Source organism: Sus scrofa, chromosome 1 (assembly GCF_054392235.1).
Source record: "Sus scrofa isolate SSC_HxYL_T2T_F1_AM1 chromosome 1, Sscrofa_HxYL_maternal_Yorkshire_Landrace_v2.0, whole genome shotgun sequence".
NCBI lineage: Eukaryota > Metazoa > Chordata > Mammalia > Artiodactyla > Suidae > Sus > Sus scrofa.
Window position 1 is genome coordinate 114206426 of NC_139383.1, and position 26259 is coordinate 114232684.

The 26259-nt window shown below is 40.9% G+C and overlaps 1 protein-coding gene across 46 annotated transcripts in view; it reads right to left on the reverse strand.

Annotated features, from left to right (window-relative positions):
- Positions 1-26259, reverse strand: part of TCF4 (transcription factor 4) — a 365126-nt gene that overhangs the window by 163454 nt on the left and 175413 nt on the right. For 45 of the 46 annotated variants that reach the window (XM_084966820.1, XM_084966808.1, XM_084966752.1 and 42 more), the window contains one exon: positions 18441-18505. In XM_084966820.1, coding sequence (XP_084822946.1) covers positions 18441-18505 — 65 coding nt within the window. Of the gene's footprint in view, positions 1-16545; positions 16650-18440; positions 18506-26259 lie in introns of those variants that run through there. The other variant, XM_084966879.1, reaches the window with a different exon arrangement.

Below are 26259 nucleotides of genomic sequence, written 5' to 3' on the forward strand. Positions count from 1 at the left end.
TTCAGTCAAGATGAAAAAGAGGAAATATGGCCCTTGAACAACTGGTAGCTGTCAATTACATAGCACACTCACACTCAGCCGGCCATGAGTTGCAATGGAGGTGATAGGCCCTTGGGTGATCAGCTTGCCTATAAAACCACAGCCCTTCCCAGCACTGCTCACATCAGCACATGAAGTGGCAGCATGGACAGTCTTCGACTGCCCTGAGTTCAGGCTCTATGTGTGTGTCTCTCACTCATCCAGCCCGGTGTCATAAGGATTGTTAGAAAGGATCTGATCAACACATTGCGTTTAGAAACAGAAAGCAGGGTAAAGAAACCTAGAAGACAAGAAGAGGAAACGAAATCCCTGCAATGAAATGACACACAAAAAAAGCACAGTGATAGACAAACCTACTCAGAGCTGGTTCACACTGATGCTGATATAGTGATACCCACCACAGGGACCTAGACATGTCTATCAGACAAGAGGCGAAGTGATCCACCTTGCCTCTTCCCATTGTCCAGGAGGTTTGTCTTTTGCCCCTCTAGCCACTAGGGGGCAATTTGGGGATAGAATCCCATAAAGGAGGCTAAACTTCTGAGCTTTCGCAAATACTTAATTATGAGGAGTCACTGGCATAGGGATGCAGTGAATCTGGAAGTAGAGCTGAAGGGAGAAACTTAGGCAGTCTGGAGAGTGGGAAAGGGAGTTCCCCAAATCTTTCACTGATTTTCTTAATTCGCTCACTCTTAAGCTCAAAGACACCCCCTCTAAACTAATCATTAAATGCTAAGTTCACTAAGGAGCTACTTTATGAGCCTGACATTTTTACCCATTGAGAGTAAAAATTCCCCTCTCTCTCTTTCTTCCTCTCAATCTCTCTCCATCTCTTTCTTTCCCTCCCCACCTCCTTTTACCTCTCTTCGGTTTCTAAGAGAGCAGCTGATTGGAAGAAGTGGATCTGGAAGAAAAACAAGGGGAAATAACCAAAATGGATACAGAATCAAATGTGTGACTGTCTACCTACGGTATAGAAGTTGAAACGGCAGACTTCAGTTTTAGATAAAGATGACTGTAAGGAAGTGGAACCTCGCTGACATTGACCGCCAGGTAGCAGAGCTCTTCCAGAGCCGCCCTGGGCCTTGCCCACCTTCATTCCACTCTTCTTTCGCTCCCCCAACCAAGAGTCCAATCCACCCGCCATGTCTACAATAAAACCCCCAAAGGTTTTTAGAAAACCATTTTTAAAACATCATGGAAAAGAAGTGGGAAGAGCAGATACTGAGATGAGTATCCCTGTCTTTTGAGAGTCAAAGAAAAAGTCTGAATTCAAGGCTTTTCCAGCCCAGCTCCAGCTCTGATAGCCTTGGGGGTACCTACAGTTGGCAAAGCCTGGAGAGAACAGGCAATCAAACCATGGCCGAGGGGTCCCCTGGTTGCAGAATGCCCACAGGGCCACTGCCTTCCAGCTCATTCCTGGATGACAAAAGCGGTCCTTCTTTAAGAGAAATGTGAGAAGCCATTCAGTCTCCATCTGCAGGAGCAGTGCCAGGACAGAGCCTGAGACTGGCCACCCTCTCTCCTACACCATCACCCACAGCCCATCAATCAAAACAGTATGGCAGGCTTTGCCTCCCGCCAGCTGCCAGGTACCTCAAGAAGCACACTGGGTCTCCATCCAGGGGAATCCCCAAGGCAGGGCTGAATGACCATATCACCAGGATGCCAGCCAGTCACAGAGTTTCTAAGGGCAGCGACACTCCTATTCCCTCCTTTGCTCATACTCTTTGAAAGGTGGATTATCATTCACATAGACTCCACTTGTGGACACCAAAATATACCCACATCACATAGCCTTGGACACTCAGATGACTATAAATTCTTCACCACCTTCCAGCTAAAAGCAAAAGGGGCACTGGGCACTGATGGAAAGCTTCTTCCCTCTTATGAAGTCTTTGCAAAGAGAAAAAAATACAAGAAGCAGAACCACTATAGTTTCTGGGTCAAATATCAATTTGTGATACAGAATTTTGTAGATTTTCCCAAATTCCATCTGTACTGACTATTTCTAATATTGAATGCAGCCTTTTATTTTCAGTTAAGAAAACAATATTAACTATGAAAAAAGAATCAAATGATTCAGGAGTATGTCAAGGAGGAAGAAAAGGTGATTCTGCACAGAAATGAAAACCAAGGAGGTCATTCCAGGCAAATCCAGTTCTTCCCTGTGCACAGCTCAGAGCAGGGATGGGAGGGGCTCCTTGGACCACGTCACTCCCCTCTTTCACCAGCTGGATCTCTCTTCTGCCAACTGAAATCCTGGGAAGGCCCAGCCCTCTGTCATGCAGTCTCTGCTGTCCCCTAAGCGTTCCTGGGGAGCTGGGGACCTGGGAAATGCTTGGAAGAGCAAGAGCAGATACATCACAGGGGCTAAGGGAACACTGGCTTGTCATCTTATACATCTCCTCTTAGAACCCCTGAGATCCAGGCAACATTTTTATGATCGAACAGAAGAGGGAAGAAGGTGATCATTTCCACAAAGGAGGAAGTTATTTTTAAGAAACAGCCCGGCCTCGAGACGTATTAGGACTAGAGGGAGGATGAACCACCTAATTGTCCCTCTCAAGGGCAAGCCTAGGTCAGGCCCTCATGGAATCCTGCCTCTGTTGCTCTGGGCTTTTAATTTCCACGTTCATTCCCCATCTTCTTACTCTCGAGAGCATGGCATGTGCATGAGCTCTTCCTTGTGGCAAACGGACCTTCTAGGAATCATATCTATTGAAAATAGGAGGATTGACCGTCTAGCTCAGCCAGGCTCACAGTGGTTCTGACCAGAACAAGGGCCATTTTACCAGTCCTCTGGGACGCTGAAGACAGCCAAAGCTCACTCCAGTTCCATTAGGGCTGCCTCACACCCGATCTTGCTTGCTTCGCAGTCACTGTTGAGCTTTTACATATTTAGGAAGCTTTTCCATCAAAATATTCTGGAATGGCTAGAGGCTTAGACACATTAATGATATCTGCACACATGTGCTTTTTATCCGAGTTCACAGCTCCTGGTCACTGAGGGTAAACAGTGTTATCAGTGATTATTATGGATTTAGTCAAGTATATTTCATTCCTGTCATTTATGAGCACTTGCGTTGGCTGGTATTTACAATGTCGGGATTCTGTCACTTTGGCAACCTTCTGAGACAACATTTTTCCAGTGTTACAGTGACATTTCAAAAACTCAGTATTTACAAGCAAACGACACCCTCTGGCTCTGTGACGGTGCGATTCAGTGGTAGCTGAACAAAGGGACACTCGTCCAGAAATTTCTTCAGGATGTGTTTCCAGCTACTACTGGCTATTACTTCATGGTCTAGGGTGGCCTTGTGTCCTTTGGAAGAAAGAGACCACGAAGACATCAAGGGAAAATTTCAGTGTTACATGCTATTGGAATTTTAACTGTTTTGTGCGGGTCCATATGAATGAGATCTGCTGTGTGATGCTGACAAGTCTCTTAACGTCTCTGAGTCTTAGTTTTCCATTTGCCACTAACTGGCATTGGGCACCAGGTGATGTTTAGGTCCTTTCTGACTCTCTCATTCTATCATTAAGGATTTCAATATTATACAGAGGTTAAACTCATTAACCTCGTTAATTTTTTTTTTCCTGTTCTACCTCACTGTTAGGAAGAAAAGACTCCCATGGCGGAAACCCAAAGAGGTAAAATCATGATCTACTCAACTTGTACACTTCCCTGTTCCTACCCACCCTCCGCCTAGCAAGATGGACCAGGAAGAGTGAAGGATGAAACCTAAGGGACAAAGACAGAGTTGGTACCACATTCACCCCTGCATTGCCAGACATTCCATTCTCAGGTGGACCTTGGTTCTTTTTACCAGGAGGATGGTCTTTCCACCAGTGGAGTAAGGACCACTGACAGGTAACAGACAATGCAGGAAATGCAGACCATACTGTAAGCAACTTGTAGTTACTTATGAGAGACATTCAAAATATTCTTTTTCTGGCCCTCTAAAGACAATGCTCTTGATGCATAGACTATGGAGTTGATCACACCCTCTTTAAAAACGCAGTCTTTCCTACTGACAGAAAGAGATCCAGGTGCAGTGAGCTGCGTGCTACCCACATTAACAATGAGAAGAGAGCTATAACACCCATGAGAGGACTCTGTGGGCCACTGGCAGTGATGAGAAGCTTCACCAACTTTATCTAGGGGTGACGAAGCAATGGAGAAAATGAGAAAACAGGAACCCAAGGACTCTGTCCCCTAGTTCCAGCTCTGCCACTTACTATTAATAGTGACAAAATTGCTCTGAGTCTCTGTTTCATCATCAGCAAAACGTGGGTTAAAAGCAGTTCCTACCTTACTGGGGTCACAAGTCACATAGCTTGTTATTGTGTCGGTTCGTTTAGAGATTGACTTACTTATCCATCCACTGACCTTTGAGCAAACCCACAATGCCCCCTGTTAGGCATTAGGCACAGAGATGATGGGCCTAGTCCTTGGCCTCTCTGGCTATGGAGAGTGTGACATCTATCAGGAGACAGCAGTGCATCAGAAGCTATGCAAGCACAGAAGAGAGCCACCTCATTCTGGTCTGGATACAACACAGGGGGTTCCTGGAGGAAACAGTGTGTGACCTGGATCTTGGATAAAGAGTGTGACTTATCTGGTGAAAGGAATATAAGGAGAGGAGAAGGATGGAGGGTGGGGGCAGGATGAAGGTATTCTGGGCCAAGGGCAGTGCTCTTATAAAGACAGAGAGAGCCACGAAAGAGTGCTTGCCACAAGCAGTTCAGTATGGTGGAACATGAGATCTGAGTGGTGAGCATAAAGGCCAAGGCTAGAGGCTACTGGAAGGGGTCATTCTCTTGAGAGCAGGTACATCATGGTAAGGATGGGTCCTGGAAGCCATGGAGGGATGCAAAGCAAGGGCATAACAGCATCATGCTTTTGGGAGATGATCACTCCAGTGGCCTTGTGAGAGTAAGAAGGGGGGGATGGAAGGAAGCAGAGGGGAGGGATAAAGCAATGGTGGTGACTGGGATGCAGGGGATGGGGTGAATGTTTTGGTACAGGAAGCCAAATGGACAAATTCTGGTTTGTGGGGGTGCGGGAGACAGAACAGTCTAGGATGGTGGCTGGGGTCAGTCCCAAAGCCAACAGACACAGACGGAAAGACTAATCCTGAGTTAGTTCAATCAATAAAATTCAAGGTCAAATGCATGATATCTTAGATGAATTATCTCAATGGTAATTGCCAAATTTTACTCTAGACCCTTGAAAAATATATCTAAATAGATAGAAATATAAATGTGAAAAATTATGTGCTAGAGCTTCAAATTGGGTGACTTGTACTACTATTAGCCCAACCCCCTCTACCAAGACAGTGCTATTGTGATCTTGAGGGGTGGGGGAATGGGTGCTATTTCATAATAAATTCTTATTAAACACCCCAATGAAGGTGGAGTATATTATTGTTGAATGTTCTGGTATGTTCCAGTTGCAGGCTGAGGTTCTACAGTGGTCTCTTAGGATGTGTGCATTCTATTTCTAGAACAATACATATAAATATCTACAGCATTGGTGAAATCATTTGCACCAGAGTAATTAAGGGAGACTTACTGGATGGAACTCCACAGGAGATTCCAATTTTGGCAATTGTGAGTACTTTCTGAAGGTGCACTACAACATTTTAGGGGATAGTACAGTTACCTAGGATATAATCCAATGAAATCTGCTTTGTAAAGAAGTATGAAATGGAGACAGTCTGGAGTCCAAGAATGATAGGGTTGACATGTTTTCCCCAAAAGGGACTAGGGCGGAAGTTCTCCTAGAAACAAATCAAAGGATGATCCCTTCTTCTCCACACAAAATGCCAAACTTAAATATTCCCTCCATTGACAAAATGGCATCCAGGATTTGTACTCTGAAAACACGTTCAAGCAAGTCTTTCCTGGTAGCTAAGGGGGAGTAGGATTGAAAGAAACTGGTCCCTGTTAGTGACTGCTCTTGGGATGAGACAGTTAAATGGCAGAGATGCAGAAAGCCTCCTTGAGGGACGATGTCTCAGCAGTAGCAGCTGCTGACGTTCTTCTTTGCCACATGTCACTGTCCATAGCAAGATTTTTACCACCGCTGATGTTGTGTCATACCAGTCACTCTATACACTGACAGCTTTGAATCACAGACCTCAGAGTGACACACAGACTTCACAGTTCAAAAGTACTAGTATTAAATTATTTCCCCAGGAATGAATCACATTCAAGGGAAGAGCTTTCAGTTAATGGGGGGCTTCAAAGGAATGGTATGGCCTGAATTAAGCTATATTCCCAACTTGTGTGTAGTTTTGTATGAAAAGTTTGTTAGAATTTACAATGCATTGTCCTACTGGAAAAACTTATAAAGTTGAAATATTTCTAAAATCTTGAATTCTGATTCTTTGGGGGTTTTGTAGTCTAATTGTAAGCCATGATCCCAAGACTCAGGCTGATACCCCCACTAAACCTTAAACCCATGAAACAGGAGGGCAGAAAATATCCCACTGAGCAAACTCTCAAAGGCCCAGGCAACCCCCAGTGGAACCAAATGACCCCTGGTTTTAATCAATACTGTTATCAAAAAAAGAAAATTCAGGAGTTCCCTGATGGCTCAGTGGGTTAGGGATCTGGTGTTATCACTGCTGTGGCTTAGGTTGCTGCTGTGGTGTGAGTTTGATCCCTGGCCTGGGAACTTCCACATGCTACAGATGGGGCCAAAAATAAAAAAAATAAATTAACAATTTAAAATTTTTTAAAAATATTCATCATTTGAAAACACGACTATTTTTAATCTGGACTGGTGATCAACAGTGCTACCTGATTTTCTGTCTTCTCTATGGCAATGATACTGATCTTTATCTGTGACTTCATGCTGTGAAACCATCTACCTTTCAACTGTCATCAGAGGATACCTCCTGAGTCTGAGTCTACACTGGCACTGGGTCAGAGGTCCATCTCTTATTCCCTCTGTCCATTTCCCATACAGTCCTTCTGAATGCACAAAACATTCTTTCTATGAAACTGCGTAATGAGTAACCTTCACATTCTCCCAAAAGGGTATATGGTTTTCTTCCTGTTCACATAGTTGACATCTTGTCTTTAGATTCTTCCATGATAACATGAAGCAAATTTACAAGCATTCCTTCTTAGCTAATCACTGTAAGGGCAGCAGGATTAACTCACTGTGAATTATTATATAATACTATACAATGATACCTTACATACCTTAAGTGAGAATAAGGTTATGCTTAGTTTATTTCAGTGAATATTTTACTATTATTTGTGTTTGGATAAAAATTATTTTATAGGCATCATTATTGACCCAATTGTCAACAAAATATACATGTTAAGGGGAGGGATTTAATCCAATAGGAATCTATAAGTTCTGTATGATCTACTAACTCATTCCCTCTTCATATTATTTCCTATTCTGCTATTAGGATGATCTTGAGGTTTATAAAAATCTCTATCAAAGCACAACATGAATTAAGATTTTGATCCTTTTTTTTGTAACTTTTATTTCTACATAATAGATCCTGATTTTGTAACATTTTTTTCTATATAATAACTTCATGATTAGAGGTACATGCTGGGGTCCTTTCCCTTTGACTATTTATCCTGTGTTGATAGTAGCCAGACTCTCAGTGTTTCCTTTCTGGAGCATGTATGATATTTTTGTATATATATGTAAAGATGAGAGGAGAAGGAAAACAAAAGAAAAAAATGACAATGACTTCTCATCAGAGTATGAGAAAAGCTAGTTACTTAGCTAAATAAAAATAACATATTTAGTGATTTGTAATATAAGAATCATATGAACTCCCTGGGTCTCAGGAGGTCTGCAATATGATCTTTTCAAAAGGTATCTTGCCAATTTAATTGAGGTAGGAGTTATTTAATTTTTTTTACAGGTATAGTTTTCAATAAAACTACATATGCCTATAATACTGCAATGGCAGATGTGTCTCGATTATTAGAGGTGGGCTCAAGGGAATATATACAATGGATCTTGAAATCTGTAAGCAGCTGTTTAGGGGGGGCAGTGAAATGATGGGGGAGGGCACTGTACCACACACATGTTCCTTAAGTGCAGCAATGTTTTGTTATTTTACTGCAGGTGTATTACAGAGATGAAATTTAATAACTTACTGTATACAATACCAATAAAACTGAAAAGATTCAGTGCCCTGCTGTTCATTATCGTGGTACAAATGAGCTTGGATTATTCTGTGTGCATGCACGGTCAAACCCCAACACAGAGAGACTCCCCACATGTAGAGCTCTGGAGGATGGTCACCCCTCAAAAACATTAGCAATGTTCTTCCTTAATTGCTTTCCTATCATTGAATTGTTGTCCCCAGTTCACATAAACGTGGCTTGGACGTGGGTTACAAATAAGATATATTTGGTATTTTTTCAAATGTCATAGAAAGCCTTCACTGGAAGAGGTCTTCTGAAAGGAGAGATTAGAATCAAAGGATATATAGATTTCCTTAAGTGCCTTAAGAATGTATCAGTGATAATGTATTCTATTCAACAAAATCTAAGGAAGCACCAGTCTAAAGATGCTGTCCCACCAAAATTTGACTCCCTTATCAAGTACAAGAAATGTCTGACATAAGCGCCATCCTGTGAAAAAAACATTTGTGTATTAGAAATGCTAAAGCAAATGCAACTATGTATTTGTACCAGCTTTCTTCTCCCAAGAAACAACTCTGTTAGATAATAAATGACACAATGAACATAAAAGGCTCTTGCCTTGGGAAGCTCGGTTTAGTTTATCTGTGAGTGAAAACATCTGTAAAGAAGTCCACATAAACATCCAGAACACACCCACAATTTTTCAAAGGATGAAGTTCCTCGATCCTAAGCCAGTTACTACTATCAGGCAGAGCAACAGACTCAATATCTGTTCCTTTCTTAAGTATTTACTTCTAAAAAGATTATGGGGTTTTGTTGTTAGCTTGCAGTGTTCTCAGTATTTTAACTTGGGGCTTGGGTTTTAAGAGATTCAGGAGACATTTCCTAATGGTGGAACCATTTCAAGCATGATCACACACAAAGGAATAAATGTTTCTGCCATTTCATACTGAAAATTTCTTCTGACGCTGAATTATGGAAAGAAGCTATAGGGCTATACTGATTTCTACAGGATGGGCAGGCTTATTTCAACATGAAATTTTACCAAGGACACCTCAATTACTCAAACATAATTAAATCAACTGTTTGTTTACTAATTGATTAATTTTCCCTTTCTCTTTACATATCAAAAGTATAAAGATGAATTGTAGTCCTAATTGCTAGGGGTTATTGAAAATCCCAAATGCATTTCTTAAGAAAAGAGAAGTTAATCCCAATATTCTGGTGAAATTTCATTTTGGATACCAAGACTATGTTTTTGGTGTTTCGTAAATCATCTCAAAGCAATTTCAATTTTTTTTTTTTAATGCACTAGCTATACTGAACTGTTTATAAAACTTGGCTATGTTTCTAACAAATAAATGACAAAAATATTTGTCATTTTATATATTTCACAAGTGAGTTGAATAACACAATTGAAAAAATTACTGGGTCACATTTAAGATCCTGTTCAAGGCATTGTTTCCAAATTTCACTCTATGTAGTTCTTATATTTTGGGAAGAATAATTTGATCTATGAGAAATCCAAATTTGTTTAAATAAGAGTTAAGAGCAAACCATATTCTGCCTGCCTTGCACAAAAAACAAGGCCCAAATATAGTCTATACATTTTTAAGAAAGTGCTCATGCTGTTGCTAAAATGTGAATTGGCATATTCTATCCCAGCCTTTTCACAGGAAATCGTCATTGGGTTTAATGAAATTGCACATGCTAATTTTGAGGATGTTATAGAATAGATTATTTATAGAGGCACATGTGGGTTGTTTATTTGTTTGTTGTTTTTAAAGGCTGGACTGTAAGGAGCTGTGCTGACCCCCTCTCTGCCTCCGCCACCAACTGTTCTCAGAGTTCTAGTTCAACCTGAGAAGCTACTCCATTGTGGGCACTGTGTTAGAGGCAGAGCCTCCAGCGGCCTGGGACCCACTGAGTGGTTTTCCAGGTGGGCTGTCATAAAGGCTTCTGAGTCTAGAAGCCTCATCATGAGCTTGGGCAGCAGGGATCCCAAGTTGCAAAAGCACTGGCTTTAAAACCAGGCATTTTAGGTCGAAAGCCTGGCTCTGAAACTTGGTTGGGGTGGGATCTTGGGTCAGCTCCCTTTACTCCTCTGAGCATCACTTTCTCAACCATTAAATGAAGATAAAAATAATAACCCTGGGGGTGGGGTTGATATTGGCACCTATGGCACCTAATATTAGTCCCCCGGGGTTCCTCTAGATTAAGCCCAGACTTATGTTTAGAAATTCACTCACTTTGTTTTGTTTTTGCTTTTTAGAGCCTCACTCGTGGCATATGGAAGTTCCCAGGCTAGGGGTCGAATCAGAGCTACAGCTGCCGGTCTAGGTCACAACCACAGCAACACCCAGATTAGAGCCTCCTCTGTGACCTACACCACAGCTCATGGCAATGCTGGATCTTTAACCCACTGAGCAAAGCCAGGGACCAAACCCGAAACCTCATGGTTCCTAGTTGGATTCGTTTCCGCTGCACCATGACGGGAACTCCAAATTCACTCACTTTGACGTTCACTCACCAGCCACGTCTGGATTGTGAATGGACGTATGGATTCACTATCCTCATGGTCCTTGACTGAGCACCTTCATTGGGCTTCACAGCAACCCATCTGACTCAGTCGGTCAGCCACTGATGGTCAACCTTGTGAGATCTTTAAGAACAATTACTAGAATACAGAGGAGAGATCTGAGAATTCAGAGAAACTCTACTGCTTATGGCAAGATTCATCATTGGAGTTCCCATCGTGGCGCAGTGGTTAACAAATCCGACTAGGAACCATGAGGTTGCGGGTTCGGTCCCTGCCCTTGCTCAGTGGGTTAAGGATCCGGCGTTGCCATGAGCTGTGGTGTAGGTTGCAGACGCGGCTCGGATCCCGCGTTGCTGTGGCTCTGGTGTAGGCCGGTGGCTACAGCTCCGATTCAACCCCTAGCCTGGGAACCTCCACATGCCGCGGGAGCGGCCCAAGAAATAGCAACAAAAGGACAAAAAAAAAAAAAAAAAAAAAAAAGATTCATCTAATGGCTAGGGGTACAGAGATTGTCACAGATTCCAAATTTCAGCAAAAGAAGACTAGCGTTTATGTGCAAAGAAACATCGCCTACACTTACCTCCTTCCTCCAGCAATTAAAGCATTTCTGACTGTTAGCCTGAATCGGAAGGTATTTTTCTCATCAATATACCTTGAGCAATTTGAAGGATGCTTTAATGCTTCCAGTCTCTTCCAGGTAAGGAAATATATTTCATATGAGGATTACTAACATCAGATGTGTATATGTATGAACCCTGAAACTGACAGCACTGAAATGAACAATGAAAGAAAGCTCTTTAAAGAAGTCAGCTATAAACGTAGAAGGAATGATGGAGTTTAAAAAAAAAAAAAAATCACTAGTTTAAAACCCTCTTGATTCAGGCAAGTATCATCACTGGACGCTAAAACTATCAGGTCAAAAAACTGTCAGGAAACAGGGAGCCATGCCGGTACTAAAGAATCGACACAAGGGTTATTTGCTAATTACAAAGGGGAAAAGGTTTCTTTTCAATGGACAGATCTGGGGGATTTCCACTTCTACCAAGTGATTAAGTCACCGTCACCAACAGTAACATAACTAGACAGGACACGCCTCTGGACAAAATGCAGTATGAAGCACACAGCATAACCTATGAAATACTCAGGCCGAAGTGTTTAATGTCCATCTGAATAAGCCTGTCGACCTAATTTCCAATTTGTAGGCAAGACAAGGAGTAACAAATGAAACCCCACCACAAAGAAATAATTGAACCATTTAAAGAAGTGGGCACATTTTTCAAGACAACTTGCCGCTCTTTTATTGTAAATAACACTTTTAAAAAAAATTACAGGAACTGCTCTAGAGACAGAATACCACGCATAAATGCAATGTGTGTATGTGGAGGAAGAGGTAGTGAAGCCATTTTCATGGGTACAATCAAAAAGAGCTGAATCTGGATTGGGTATTAGATTAGGAAACTACTATTAATTTATTTAGGGGTGATAATAGTATTTTAGTTAAATAGGTACATGTTCTTAATTTTCAGAGACATATGATGAAAACTCTAAGGGTGAAATCTTATTAGATCTGCCACTGAAAATGGTGCACTGAAAAATATATATACTTATGCATATACACACACAAAGCAAACATAACAAATATTAACAACTGCTTAAGTGGTAGTTACATGGCTCTTCATTGCATTATTTTTTCAACTCTTCTGAGAATTAAAATGTATACTATATAAGATTAAAGAAAAAATTTTAATTAAAGGAACGGAGCTTGATTTGCCCCCTTCATATCCGGAAAGCTGCTGGTGGGGACAGAAGGGAGGGTGGCAAGAGCTTCCCTTTGTTCTTCTCCCTTCTACCTAACATTTCACTAGAGGGTCAATAAATATTTGTTTACTGAATGCAATGAAAAGAGGGCCTCTGTTCCCCTCTTTGAAGAGTGTTGGGTGGCCGATGGGAGAAGTACACCATAGCCATGGCCCCCAAAACAAAGGAGCCACTGCCTGGAAAACAGTGCTCAGCGGCAGAGTCCCAATGCCATCACCCTGCAGACTCGGTCCCTGTGAGGTCCCATGTCATGGTGATTTTAAGTGTTCTGTCCCACTGTCCACACCGGCACATTCTGGAGTTCCCAGAGGGCCCAGCATGACACTGTCATTTCTATGGATTAGGTTGCCACTGAGGGTTCAATCCTTGGCCTGGGAACTTTCTTACATGCCCAGGGTGTGGCCAAAAGCAAAACAATACAAAAAGGATGGGCCTGAAGTCCGACTTTTGGTTCCCATAACACGCCCACCAGAAACCCAGGACATCTACAAATCCCTCCATCTTCCTTTTTTTTTTTTTTTTTTTAAACAGGACCTCATTTTAATTTTTTTAAGTTTTTTGAAGTATAGTTAATTTACATGGCTCTGATAATTTCTGCTATACAACCAAGTGACCCAGTCATACATATACACATATTCATTCTCTGTCAGATTCTTTTCCCACATAAATGATCACAGAACACTGGGTAGAGTTGCCTGTGCTATATAGCAGGTCCCCGTTGGCCAATCATTCCACATACCTCAGTGTGTATATGTCAACCCCCAAACCCCAAGTCCATCCCTCCCCACTGCCGCCACCTGTCCCCTTTGGAAAACTCTGTGAGTCTGTTTCTGTTCTGCAAAGAAGTTCATTTGTATCTTTTGGGGTTTTTTTGCTTTTTTTTTACAAATCCTTCCTTTTGACCTAGAAAGGCCAGGCCACCAGGCTACAACTCAGCCCCAAGGAAGCAAGTGAGGAGTGACTCTCCTGAATCTGACCTCTAGGGCTTTCCAGGGTCTGCACAACACACTAGAAGGAAGGGCTTCCAAAGGCCTTTCTTTGAGAGAGTATGATGTTCTGGTTGTCGATGACACAAAAACGGTGCTCACACTATGGCTCGACATTGCTCTTTAGACTTGACTCTCTTGCAATGCTTCCTAAAGTGATGCTGGGGAAAGAAGCATCAGGTCATCACAATCCTCACCCTGCCAGGTACAGGGTACACACAGGGCGAGATGGAGTTGATCTGGCCTCTGCCTTGCTGGAGGCGGGGAGGGAGGAGGACCAGCAGTCAACAAACATCAACAGGGGCACATTCAAAAAGCACCATGAAAGGCAAAGCAGAGTGCTAAGGTAGACATGGACGGAAGAGCTTCCGAGGAAGGATGCACAGGACCAGGGATGAACAACAGTGCACTATGAACCAACACTTAACCATAACGTCCAAGTAAAAACCAAGATACATTTCTGCTTGCACAAGGCCTAAACAGCCATTTTCATAAGAGACAAAGGATTTCATACCTTTTGTGCCTACCTCCTTCCTCTTTTGACCTAAGATAAGAAACACTGAAAGGGTCCAAAAGTTTTAGAATTAAGCAATTTGTAATTCTTTTTGCATCAAAACTAAAAAAGGAACTTGAGGGAAAAGGATGCATTCTTAAATGTGTAACTCATTTCAGAACCAACTACATACGCTTAATTTCAATGAATCTAAAACAACTGGGTTGGTGAGCAAGCCCACTTCCTCTACAACTGTGAAGTTTCTGGAATCTCACAAAGGTATCCAAGATTAGGCCTAATTCTTAAATCCCATCAGTTTTAAGATCTAGCCATCAAATAACTTTAGCAGCTAGTTCTATTTGATTACTTGCTGAGAAAGAAAAAGAATGTGGATGAGGCTAGAGCCACGGACTTCACTAGAGAAAACAAGATACGGGTGGGATATTTAGTCGTGGATATTTTGTATAAAGATGTCAAGGCTTCTGATTTTTTAGAATCACCAATTTTCACTGCCTTTTAAATGAAGTACATATAAAATATATTCCCATGTCCTGAATAATCAAATTAAGGCAAGAAATCGGAAAGCTTTTTCAAGGTCAGTGGCAACACCAGATTTCGAACACAAGTCTTTAAAATCGACTCCTATAGAACATTCTAGGAAATCATCAAACCCAGCTGCATATGAGTATCACCTGGGGAGTTATCAGAAAAGCAAAGGCCCAACTCATAAGATTTGAATCTAACTGGTCTCATACCTATGGTCCAGCTTTCCATAGATTACATACACAAAACATACACACACACACACACACACACACACACACACCCTTGCCCAGGAGATAAAAAAACAAAACAAAATAAAACAAAACAAAAAAACCATTGCTTTAGATCTGAGCTATCTCCCAGAAAGAAAAGACAAACATGTCCTAATAATCAATGCTCAACTTCCATTTAAGGGGAAAATTTCTGTTTTAATAATAAGCATTTGTGTTGACATCACCACCTCATTCAAAGACAGAAGATCTCAGTGAGAAGAAAAAAGTTTGCAATCACTAAATATCCTATTCAAAGCTGCAAAAGAGGTCAAAAGTAAAAGATGACTTTTTCCCCCTTTTGTCATGTACACCAATGCCCATTGGCAATTAGCTACTGGTTATCATATTAATAATGTTGGATCTCCTGTGAAAAACTTTATTTCCGTTCATTTTCATTTCTGTCAGACTTTCCATCATAAATTTTATTTTCTCTGCCAATTAAAAAAAAAAAGTAGTTATGAGGTTGCAATTTGGCAAGAACATTTTAAGCTTGGGTGTGATTTCCGTACCCCAATTTGATTTAAATTAGTTTTGCCATATACAGTGAGAACTAAAAAAAAAAAAAAAAGGTCTGGCCGCTTTGGTTTCTATTGGTTTACTATTCTATTTCAAAAGACTGAAAAAGCCATGGTGTTTCATTTCTGATCATTTTATGTGGAAATGCATTCATAAATTAACATCATCCCATTACTATTTTTAATGTAAAAAATATAATCGATAAAAAGGGAACTGCCGGCTCTATTTTCTGGCTAAAACAACCCTTTTTAAAAGTCCCATGTTTATCACTATTAGTGGTAACTCTTTAAGAGACAGATAACAGATATATATATTTTTAAACCTGATGCAGTCTGAAATAATAAACATTTCAAAATAAGAATTTATTTCTCCAGGATGGCTCTTGGCTACCTGTTGCTTACTATCGCTAATTCTATACACCAAACAAAAGGCTACTGGGACTGGAAGAAGCTTGTTCATATGTAACAGTGCTGATCCCTGTAAGTCCACAGGACACACTGTTATAATATGATAAAGCAGTTTGCGGAGCTCCTTAGGGCAAATCATCTAGAGCATCTCCAGCCAGTATCTCTATAAGGCAGTAAACAGGAGAAAACAAAAAGCTCCCGCTCCATGAGTCACTCACCTTGCCACACAGTGGGGAATCATTTCAGCTGTGATCTGCTATTTAGACTTGAAGCCCAAGATAACCGAGACTCTGCCTTTCTTTTTTGGTTTGCATAGCTGGTGTTGGAGACAGGTTCAAAAAACAATTCGGCGCAAGAGAAACTCATTCACTGGAAGACCCACTATGGTCTGCCCTATTCTCGATTTCACCAAGAGCAGAAATTCCTAATGTGTACCCTTTCTATTTCCAGCCCCGATATCTTCAACCAGGAAATTTCCAACACTGTGCTCTTTGCTTTCTCCTTAAGTGATCACACCGTCTATGGATGCTGCTGAGCCCAGGCTAAGCAAAGAGAGAGTCGGTCCTTGCAGGACTCACAACCACAAAGCAGAAATAAGAATGAAAGCATCTCCACACCCCACAGCTACGCTATGAAGACTTTTTAAGAAAAGCGGATGCAGCCGTGCTCCTATATACAACGGAATTTTCCTGGACACAAATGTCTCAAAAGGAGACATCCCCAAGGCCCAGACACCCAGCCGTCACATGCCAGTCCGTCCACCTCTAGTCCACCCCATCTGCCCCCTTCCACTTCTCACCTTGTGTTTGCCAAAAAAATTAACTTCAGTCTCCCCCGAGGGAAGTATTTCCCACACACCGAGGGAGGGTCTGTGTCCCTCTGCACATACGCTGACAGACTCACGCGGTCTGGATGATGCTTTCACAAGTTAAGGGGCCTCGCGCTTACTCAGCAGAGGAAATCTTTGTGTCTGGGAGGAATCACGCCAATTCCTATTAGTAAGAAAGGATACAGGGGCGAGGAAGCCTATTCTCTCATTGACCAGAAAAAGAGGCCCAGCAAAAACAGAGACCTCTGCCATGACCATCTGCGGAAAGGAAGGATGTTGTCAACTTTCTTCTCCCCTCCCCCCAAAACTCCAGCGACCTCTGCCTTGACCCTCAGAAACCAGATCCACAGGAACAGGCTCTTCTGCAGGAATTGAGAGCTTTACACCAGAGACGGCACTCAGAGGCTTGTTGCCCAAGCTATCTGCCCCGCACATTTGCGCTCACATTCCAAAGATGTTTCCGTTGCGCTGGAATGGCTGTAAATTTCTTTCCTGTGGAATTCTTTCCAAACAAACTGCCATAAACTGTACTCTGCAGCTTGTGCAGCAGGAGCTCTGAACCAAGCACCGTTCACCTCATCACAACAAATCTTTCAGATGCCGAATATGACTGGATGGGTGGCTGGGCCAAAGAAGTCAACTTTAAAAAATGCAAATATATCCAGAAGGGGGGAGGGAAAAAAAAAAAAAAGCAAACAACACAATTCCACCAGAATTCCACCTTTCCTGATCTAGGGCTGACACCTAAAGAAAACCTCCTCCACAGGCTCTATTTCATGACTGTTTGCTTACATTTTTCAGCATCCATTAAACAGGTTGTTTAAAAAAATCAAAAGGGATTTTTTTCTTCCATATCATTAAAGAAAATGGGAGGGTGAGAGGGTTCAAGAGAGCAAGCGTTCCCTTCCCAGCACAAAAAAGAACGTACATTCTGGGTGAATAATAAAACACGAGAAAGCTTTGAATCTGAAAGAGGATGACTAAATTTGATCAAGAGTTTTCCAAAGTAAGAAATCGATGCACTTATAAAAAGAAAGTCTACATCTTAAAGGAAAAAAAAAAAGATTTTAAACATGTGATTAGTGCCGATCCTGAAATTAAAAAGAAAGCACCTATAAAAACTCAATTGTCTTGAAACAAAGCTTACACTTTTGGCTATTGATAGTATTTTTAGAACTGGCCATTCTCTGGAGAGTTGAAAGTATGCAAATGCAGAGTGCCCAGAGACACACACACACACATGCTATACCTTTGTATGACAGTGGCATTTTATTATTTAATTAAAGTACTCTTATTTTTCTAGCTCACGCATGCTTCCCTTGAGACGGCTTTGCTGTTAGCCTGCTGGCCTTGACTTCCAGCCAAAAACAATTCAGAAACAAAAAGGGACAACAAATCATATTTTCACAGACATTTTTATCCCTCAATACAACCCTGTTTTCACACAACATCCTACAGCCCCTGTGAAAACTATAATTTAGGGCAGGAGCCACCCGAACCCCAGGATCTGACAAACTGGCTGCACGAAGCATTTCCAGGGTAAGAAATTCTTAAGTTCTTAATTGCAAATAAACTCTTTTGATAGAACCACTTTACCCTACATCCCTGGTTTGCAAACAGTGCCACTGGTACCGGCTGACGGATTAAAAAATAACAACAAGCCAGTGAATACAGTTCTGATACGATGAGGTGTTTATTACTTCCACCCTCGGTGTGATTTCATTACTTTTTAAAAGGGACAGGCGTCGGCAGACTGTCAGTGCCGGAGTGCCACAGTCTAAAATGCATCATCTCATTGACAAAAACAAACGGATTTACCAGGTTAATTCTCCCAGCCCTTCCCCAGAATCGAGGTTCTCACTTACCTGGTGGCAACCCTGTAAATTTGATTCTCTCCCATAAGATGAGTATGAGCCCCTTTCTGTTTTACCTGCCAAAAGAAACAAACAAACAAAACAAAAAGTGTAAATTGAGTTTCTCCTTAAAAGAAAAATCTCCTCCAGGTAACAGGCAGCCACTTCTCTTCCCCGATGTTTACATACGTAAAGTAGGCACTACTGGCAATGTATGCAAGCAAGAGAGGGAATAACACTTCCTCACTCTGGCTATGATAAACTGGAAAAAAAATATCCTTCATTCCTATTCTTAGCCAAACTGCTCCACACTTCCAAAAACTGTCATTCCAATGGCCTCCACTTTCTCTAACAAACAAACTGTCACTCCTTATTTTCACTTTCTCTCTCTCTCCCACAAAATTTAAACAACTTCATTTTTATTTACACAGCAGGCAAATTATCTATGTAATGACCCTAGCCTAGTAATTCCCATTGATTATATTGACACTTAATGGTGAGGCCAAAGCTAATCAATCAGGGCTCTCCAGATGGTGAATAAAGCAAAGAAACTATTCAAAATTCTGAGTCTCTCTCTCTCTGTGTATCTCCTCTATCGCCATCTCTCTTTTATTGAAACTCCCTCTCCTAGGGGTAAAGCCTATCATGATCAAGATGATGCTGGCATTTATATTTGGGCAAGTGGGCTTTTGAAAAATTGCCCACTCTGAACCCAACTTCAGATTCCACCAGTAGAGCCAGCAGAACAAGGGATAATGGAACGCGAATGTCTTGTTCTAATTCGAACAATCCAGTGTTTATCTGTGGACTGCTCTACAGAGATATCTAAAGGTTCGGATGTTATTTGGTCCTATCTAAGGATAAACATCAAGGCTGCTCATTTGTTTCTTTTAAAAGTATGTTTAGTCATAATAATCAGCACGAAAGACAATGAAACCACATTACAAGAGATCTAGGCAGTAGACTAAACCTCATGACATATAAAGAGTCTCTACAGAAAACAATCCACACTAGGATGTTAAAAAGGGCTAGTGCCACCCACGTGCCCAGAACACGAACCCCACCCCACCCAAGATTGCAGGATACATTTTTTCTTTGAGATTAGAACTTAACGTACGCTTTACACCCAGGCCTAGGCTATTCTTTTTTCCAATGGGAAAATTCAAAACTAGTATTTTGAGGGACTGGATGGGTCCTTTAACGTTTACAATGCCCAAGTCGCCCCCACCCCTCACCTCAACTCAAGTTAACGTAGGTGTTAGGAGTAACAGTGTTCATTTCAATCTTTTAATTCAATGGTGTGATTCAAGTATACCTTTCTAACACCACACAAAGAATATATTGTTGATAAATCTTACATCTGGTCAAAAGCATACCTTGTATGTAAGTCACTATCTATACAAAAGGGAAGAGGATTTTTGAAGAAAGCCAAACCTGAGTCTTAATGTTAACCCTCTCAGAGCCTCCTTACCCAAGTATTAACTTTTCCACTGACTTCAAATGAATCTCACACTTGGGAAAATCCCTCCCCGCCACCCCCAACTCCTGGTATGGTGTTCAGTGTAAAGTAGAAAATCAATGCCCATGTTGGTTTCAGTTCCAAGAAACAGGACACCATCTTGCAGACTGTCAGTCCTGGAAGGTTTAAGAGAATAACTTTCATTGTATGAGAATTCTGCATTAAAGAAAAGACACATTGGCCTGTTTCAGAAGGATAAATGGTCATAAAGACATATCTACTCTTCTGTGAAAGTCGGAGGTAAGGTACTTATAGCCTTTAACGTCTCTTCATAAATATTACTAACAGAAAAAAACTTAACCTTTATGAGCTCTGGCACCTAAAAAGCTTCAATACAACCACAACATAATTCACTTTGACCTAATATTCACTTGTTTAACAACCAGAAAGGCAGGTAGAGAGGTAAGTAGAAAGGCAGACAGATAGGAAGAGAGAGAGATAAGGCAGAATTTACTCTGACCTCCCAGGAAATTGAACCTCTAGTGTCCTGTTTCAGTAATTTCCAAAAACTGGATTGTAAAATACAGTTTGAAGGAAGAAAGGCTATCTATTTCTTTCTCTAGAAGGAATTACTGAAGCTATCCTCTCTAGAATTTCACCACCTGACATTATTTCCCAACTCGACTCTGGCACAAAGACCTGGAGAGATGAATTTTCCTACCAGGATTTGTCTCAATTTATATATAAGTTAGGTCTATTCCTTTCTTTATTTTAAAGGTAGAAGGAGTTCATGCAAATATGCAAATAGTAAGGATGTGAGGGAAAGGGAGAGAGAGAGGGGAAGAATGAACGTGAATAAGAATAAATGAGAAAGAGGGAGAGAGGGGAGAGGAAAGGACAGAAATAAAGAGAGTGGCCTGGGAAGCACAGAGGAGAGCAAGGGAGACGAGGGGAGGGAGGGATGAGCAGAAGACGGGTTCCTGCTGCACTGAGTCCCCAAAGTACTTTTGGCTACGCGGACCCAGCATTCTTTACTATCATATCAGATACAGACTGCTTCATCTTAATTTTGCTTGTTAAAAAATATTTATCCAGATACAAAAATAAACCCACTGCAAATTACAAGTTGTCAGGGTTAAAAATCTACTCCTGTTTGTGTGGGGGAGGAGAAGAGACCAGCATAGACATGAATCATTCTCAGTAATTTGAGTGTTTCCATGACATCAATGGGCACCCGTCCAGGACTCTGTCGAAGTCTGTGAGGTACCAAAGAGGCAGCGCAGCCAGCAGGAGGCTGGGAGGTGCACTTTTTTTTTCCCCTTTTTTTTTTTTTTTTTTTTAAGGATTATGCTCCTTGTAAAGATCTCATCTGTAGCATCCACTTTTACCATCAAATAGATCGCTCCAGAGATCATGAGCGAACACATTTCATTCTGATAGTGTAAGCCTTTAACTTTATTACATCTTTTTGTTCCCCAATTCAACTATAAATCTGTCCTCAGAGCCCAAACCCCTTGTTTGGGAGCAAAATAATCAGGGACTGTGGATAAACCCAAGCACCTTCTCAAACTCAAAATATCTCAAAATATCATAGCTATTCCTACAATTTCCTAATGACAAAAAGCAGCCATTTTACAATGACACCTCAGTTTCCAGAAGGGGAAAAAAATACATAGATCTTTTGTGTAAATTGTCCATAAAAAAATTAGCCATGGTCTGGATGTAGACTTTCTGCTTAAAATGCACTGGAACATTTGTTTCAGATAACAAAATTTTCAAGAGCACTGATAACATGTTTGAGTAGGATTCTTAAGTAACTATCTGTGCTCGCAAACACAAAAGCCCTTAAATATGTGTGTTTACTCTACGTCAGGCATGGATTTTTGTCACTTATACCCACGGGCTGGCGCGGACAGCTTCTTTCCTCCACCCTTCACCACCGACATCCCCCCATCTCCTCAACCACAACGGAGCTTTGAAAGAGCTAAAGATGCTATTTTTTCCCAATATTTAAAAGAGATACCAGTGATGAACAAACCCTGCGCGTTCACTGCGGAATTTTCGAGACAACCCTCCAGTACTAGAATGCGACAGCCGCTGCGGATATTTTTTGGCACAAAGACAATGGTGGCAGTGCCAAGCCCCATGGCTAAAACTACTCAAAAGAGGCATAAGGGTAGCATTAATCGCTCAAGTCTTTTACTGCATGGAGTACTGTTGTCCATATTTTAAAAACTAAAAGTACCCGTTAGTAACATTTGTCGTATGCCCACCAAGGGAAGGGGGGATTCTGAAATATACACCAGAAACAAATCTTGTCAAGCATTTGATTCATTTTTATATCTAAAAGGACCAAATGTTAAATTTTGCTGCCGGTGACGATTTGCCGTGTGTGAAACGAATAATATGACCTAGTGGGGTACACTGAAGGTGGATTGAAAGCTACAGGAGGGGTTTCATAAACTAAGTCGACATATTGGCTAAACAACTTTTCTTCTGCAAAAATGATGTATACAAGGAATGTGAAATCCTATGTCACAATTTTTTAAATTAAACAAGAAAAATGCTGTAAATGAGCAGACACAACATCCGTCAATCAATCCTTCTGGAGACAAAGGAGCTCCACACGCAGCCCCGTCTCTAGGACAAGGCGGCGTCTACAGTGAGCAAACAATCCGGAAAGTCAACATGTGTTCTATCCAAATCAAACCCATAGGCTGCTAAAACCTGTCTTTAAATTTGATTATTAAAAATGGCACCAATGGGCAATCGATAAAGGAGTCACTTGCTTCTTCTGTTGCCCTTGTGGGGGGGCAAAAAAAAAGAAACTCAATCTAAGCAGAAAATAGAAGCTACTTTCAATTATTTTAAAGGCCAATCCTTTCGCTGTTTTATTCAATCATTCTTTATCTTGCTGCCCCAAGGATAAGGGAAAAAAAATTTAATTGGGGGGCAGTATGATTGATTCATGTTTATATAATTCTAAACTTAATACTTTTATATTCTTGTATCATTTTTCACTTGACTTCTAATTTTTCTTCCAATATATCCTTGGTATCCTATTGTAAGGGAATGCCATGGGAATTGGATGAGAAAGAACACATTACAGGAAGGAAAAAATGGTCTTAGAAGTTCGTTCATTCATTCACAGGGATACATCTAAGAAGTATCACCTTTGGTAGATGACTATACCTGGACGGTCTTAATCCAACTGGAAGGTGCAAGAGACAGACAAGAACCACTTACCCATAACATGATTTCTGGAGATAAGCCGTGGCAGAAAAGATCCCACGGGTGACTAGTAGGATAATAACAAGGCCACGTTTGGGTTTCTAGTCTGTCATTCTTAAAAGGCCACTGTCAATACTACATACAAATGCTTAAGTGTTTCACCATCCCCTGAAAAAGATGCACGTATACAGTGGAGCATAACATCCTATGAAAAGCCTTGATAAGAAAAAAAAAAAAAAATCTGATACTGCAGGACAATACCAAGCAAGGCTGTTTCATTGTTAATTCTCACTCTGGGAACTAAGGAGCCAGCCTTTTGTTCCCTGCCATCAGTCTGAGGAACACATCACAACCATGTTCAAGTCAGACTAAATCTCTGTCCCTGTCCCCAACTCCGACCCCGACCCATCGCTGGTTATTAACTTCTGGGGGGAAGGGGCACGTATTGAAAAGAGTATTTCCTTAAACAACAACTGGAATGCTTAGTCTTCTGAAAATACACATGAGGTTACTATTTAGAGTTCTTCCACCTTTTCCATGCCTGCCTTTGTCTCCCTTGCCCATATAAGAATACCTGAGTCCCTGTCATGCATTACCCGCTACGCCAAAGGTTATGTAGACTGATTTATTCAATCCACCCAACAACCTTGTGAGACAGGTAATATAAACACCATTTTACAGATGAGAAAACTGTGACACTGAAAACTGCCCAAAGTCACCAAGGCTGTAAATATTCCAGCCAGCATTCAAACACTGGCAGTTTGATTCCCAAGGCTGCTGTGCTCTTTGCCTTGTTCTGTACTACTAGTATTTAAACTCTGAAAAAAACAAACTACAAATAAGCAAGAAGCCCGATACTGAAGACTCAAACCCCAGAGCTCAAAACACTCATGAATTTGATATGAAATTAATGAAAGTGTCTTAGAGGTGGTGATCATTTACATTTACATGGTGTTTTACTCCTAAAAGGTCTCTAGGTACTTTATAGATGTGCAAATGATGTACAGCGGAATCTGTGACGTCATACAATAAACTGCAACCATCTCCACATTAACTGGAAGCATCTCTACTCATTCCACATGTGAAGAATATGACTTCATATTAATGCACAGAGAAGAGTGAAAGTAAAAATAAAATTGTAATATAGGACAATATAACATCACTCACAAGTGTCATCTGTGGAACAGTAGTCCCACAACAGACTTCAAAAAAAAAAAAAAAAAAAAACCAAAAAAAGGTGGGGGGAGGCAAATTAAAAGCCCAGGAAATGTCAAACTGTCTATATCCCTCCCCTGCCCCTGGAAATTGACATCAAATCTTAGCACGTTAAAGCCTCTGAAAAGTCCTGTAGTAAAGACTTTTAACTTCACTTAATGTAATCTTTTCTATACTTTTGAATACCCATACCTGCCCTCATCTTTTTTGTCTATTAACATAAATTCTGATGAATTTCTGAAAACTATTATTATAAAAAAGCATTTAAAAGCATACACTGGGTTTATATGTGTGTGTGTAATCTTCTGTCAAATAAACAATGTATGTTTAAAGATTCAACTTTATTTTAACTGACTTAGAGAAGATTTTCGACTTGTGATGTTTCCAGGCAGATACACCTTTGCGGTTCTGACTAGCTGGTCACCTTTAAGTTTCTCTGACCCTGGCATGGAGGTAAGGAGCCTGGGTTTATAAGAAATCAGAAGTTAAGGTCATTTTCCTGATTTCTAAATTTCAGAGAAGACCATTGGTTCTCTTCTGCAGAATCTTACTATTCCAGGAGGCTTTTAAAAATTCAAATTTAGTAAATTTCATGCTAAAAGAATTACAACTCAATTTTAGCAGGGGGAAAAAAAAGTCATTTCAGAACCTAGAAAATTCTCTTCCTCCTCTTTATAAATTGAGAACAGAAAGGAAATTCAGGGAAAAAGTGATTAGATACGGAGTTTGCAGCAAAGGATGATGAGAAATAGGGGGTGAGCCACGTTCCCAGGAAAGACTAGCATTAGTTCTCTCTTTCACGGATGTTGTTAAATCATCAAAATAGAACACTCAGTAATGATCTAGAGCTCTGCCCCAGAAAATTATGAGTTTTGGCTGGTTTTTGTCATTGATTCACCTCATCCCGTCTAGACACTGCACAGCCTTCAAAACAGTGGGTGTACCAAAATTCCAGATACACTTAAGAGTATCTTGAGACTTCATCAAAACTCTTCATTTGGGGGGATTCTGAACATGGTTTAGAATCTATATTCAATTCTCCTTAAAGCCCTCATGTTTGTAAAGCCCTATATAGCATACAAAGCAATTTAGCTTACATTTTTTAAGACAACACCCTAAGAATTCCTTAGATGGGCATTTTAACCCCTATTTGACAGATGAGGTCACTAAAATTAAGAAAGGGTAACCTGTTTGTAGCAATAAAAGAAGGTATACAGATATTAAGAGTTGAAACTAGAACGTAAACTACCAATTTCTGTACCAAAACCCATTTCACATTATGCCACCTCTTCTTGGAGTATTCCAGATGTCTGACCAGTATCTATCATGGTAACAAAGATTATTCCACTCATCTTTTTCTCCCTGTGGAACACAGCTCTCTCCTCAAATAATATCAACTCAATTCGAAGTCAGTCCTTTCATCCATCCAGTCCTTTGATGGATGAAAATGTTAGAACTGGTCAACATTTTGAGCAACCATTCCTCTGGTACACCAAAAGTCACCATCCTGATGCAACACTAAAGTTTTGCCTTGGATTACTTATCCCACCCTAGACACAACAGCCAAACCATCCCCTCGCTCGGTGTCATGCCTAGGAGAAGCGGAAAAGCACACACATTATCAAATTAAAGCATGTGAGGTTTATGCTTTCTTTTCCCAATGCAGGAAAATCTTTCATTGAAAATAACACTAATTCCACAGAGTGTGCAATTAATCAACATAATCATGGGGATAACTTAGTTGTTTGGGGAGGTGTGTCAAATAACTCTTTAAGGCCACTAAAGTGCCACTTGAGCCACCGGAGTAATGATTTTCTGAATCAGCAATTTGTACAAGGGTTCCCTAGAGACCTGAAGGACTAAGCCTAACCCTGAAATCACTCAACTTACTTCTAATGAGTAACTTACTACCGGCTTTATGTGAAT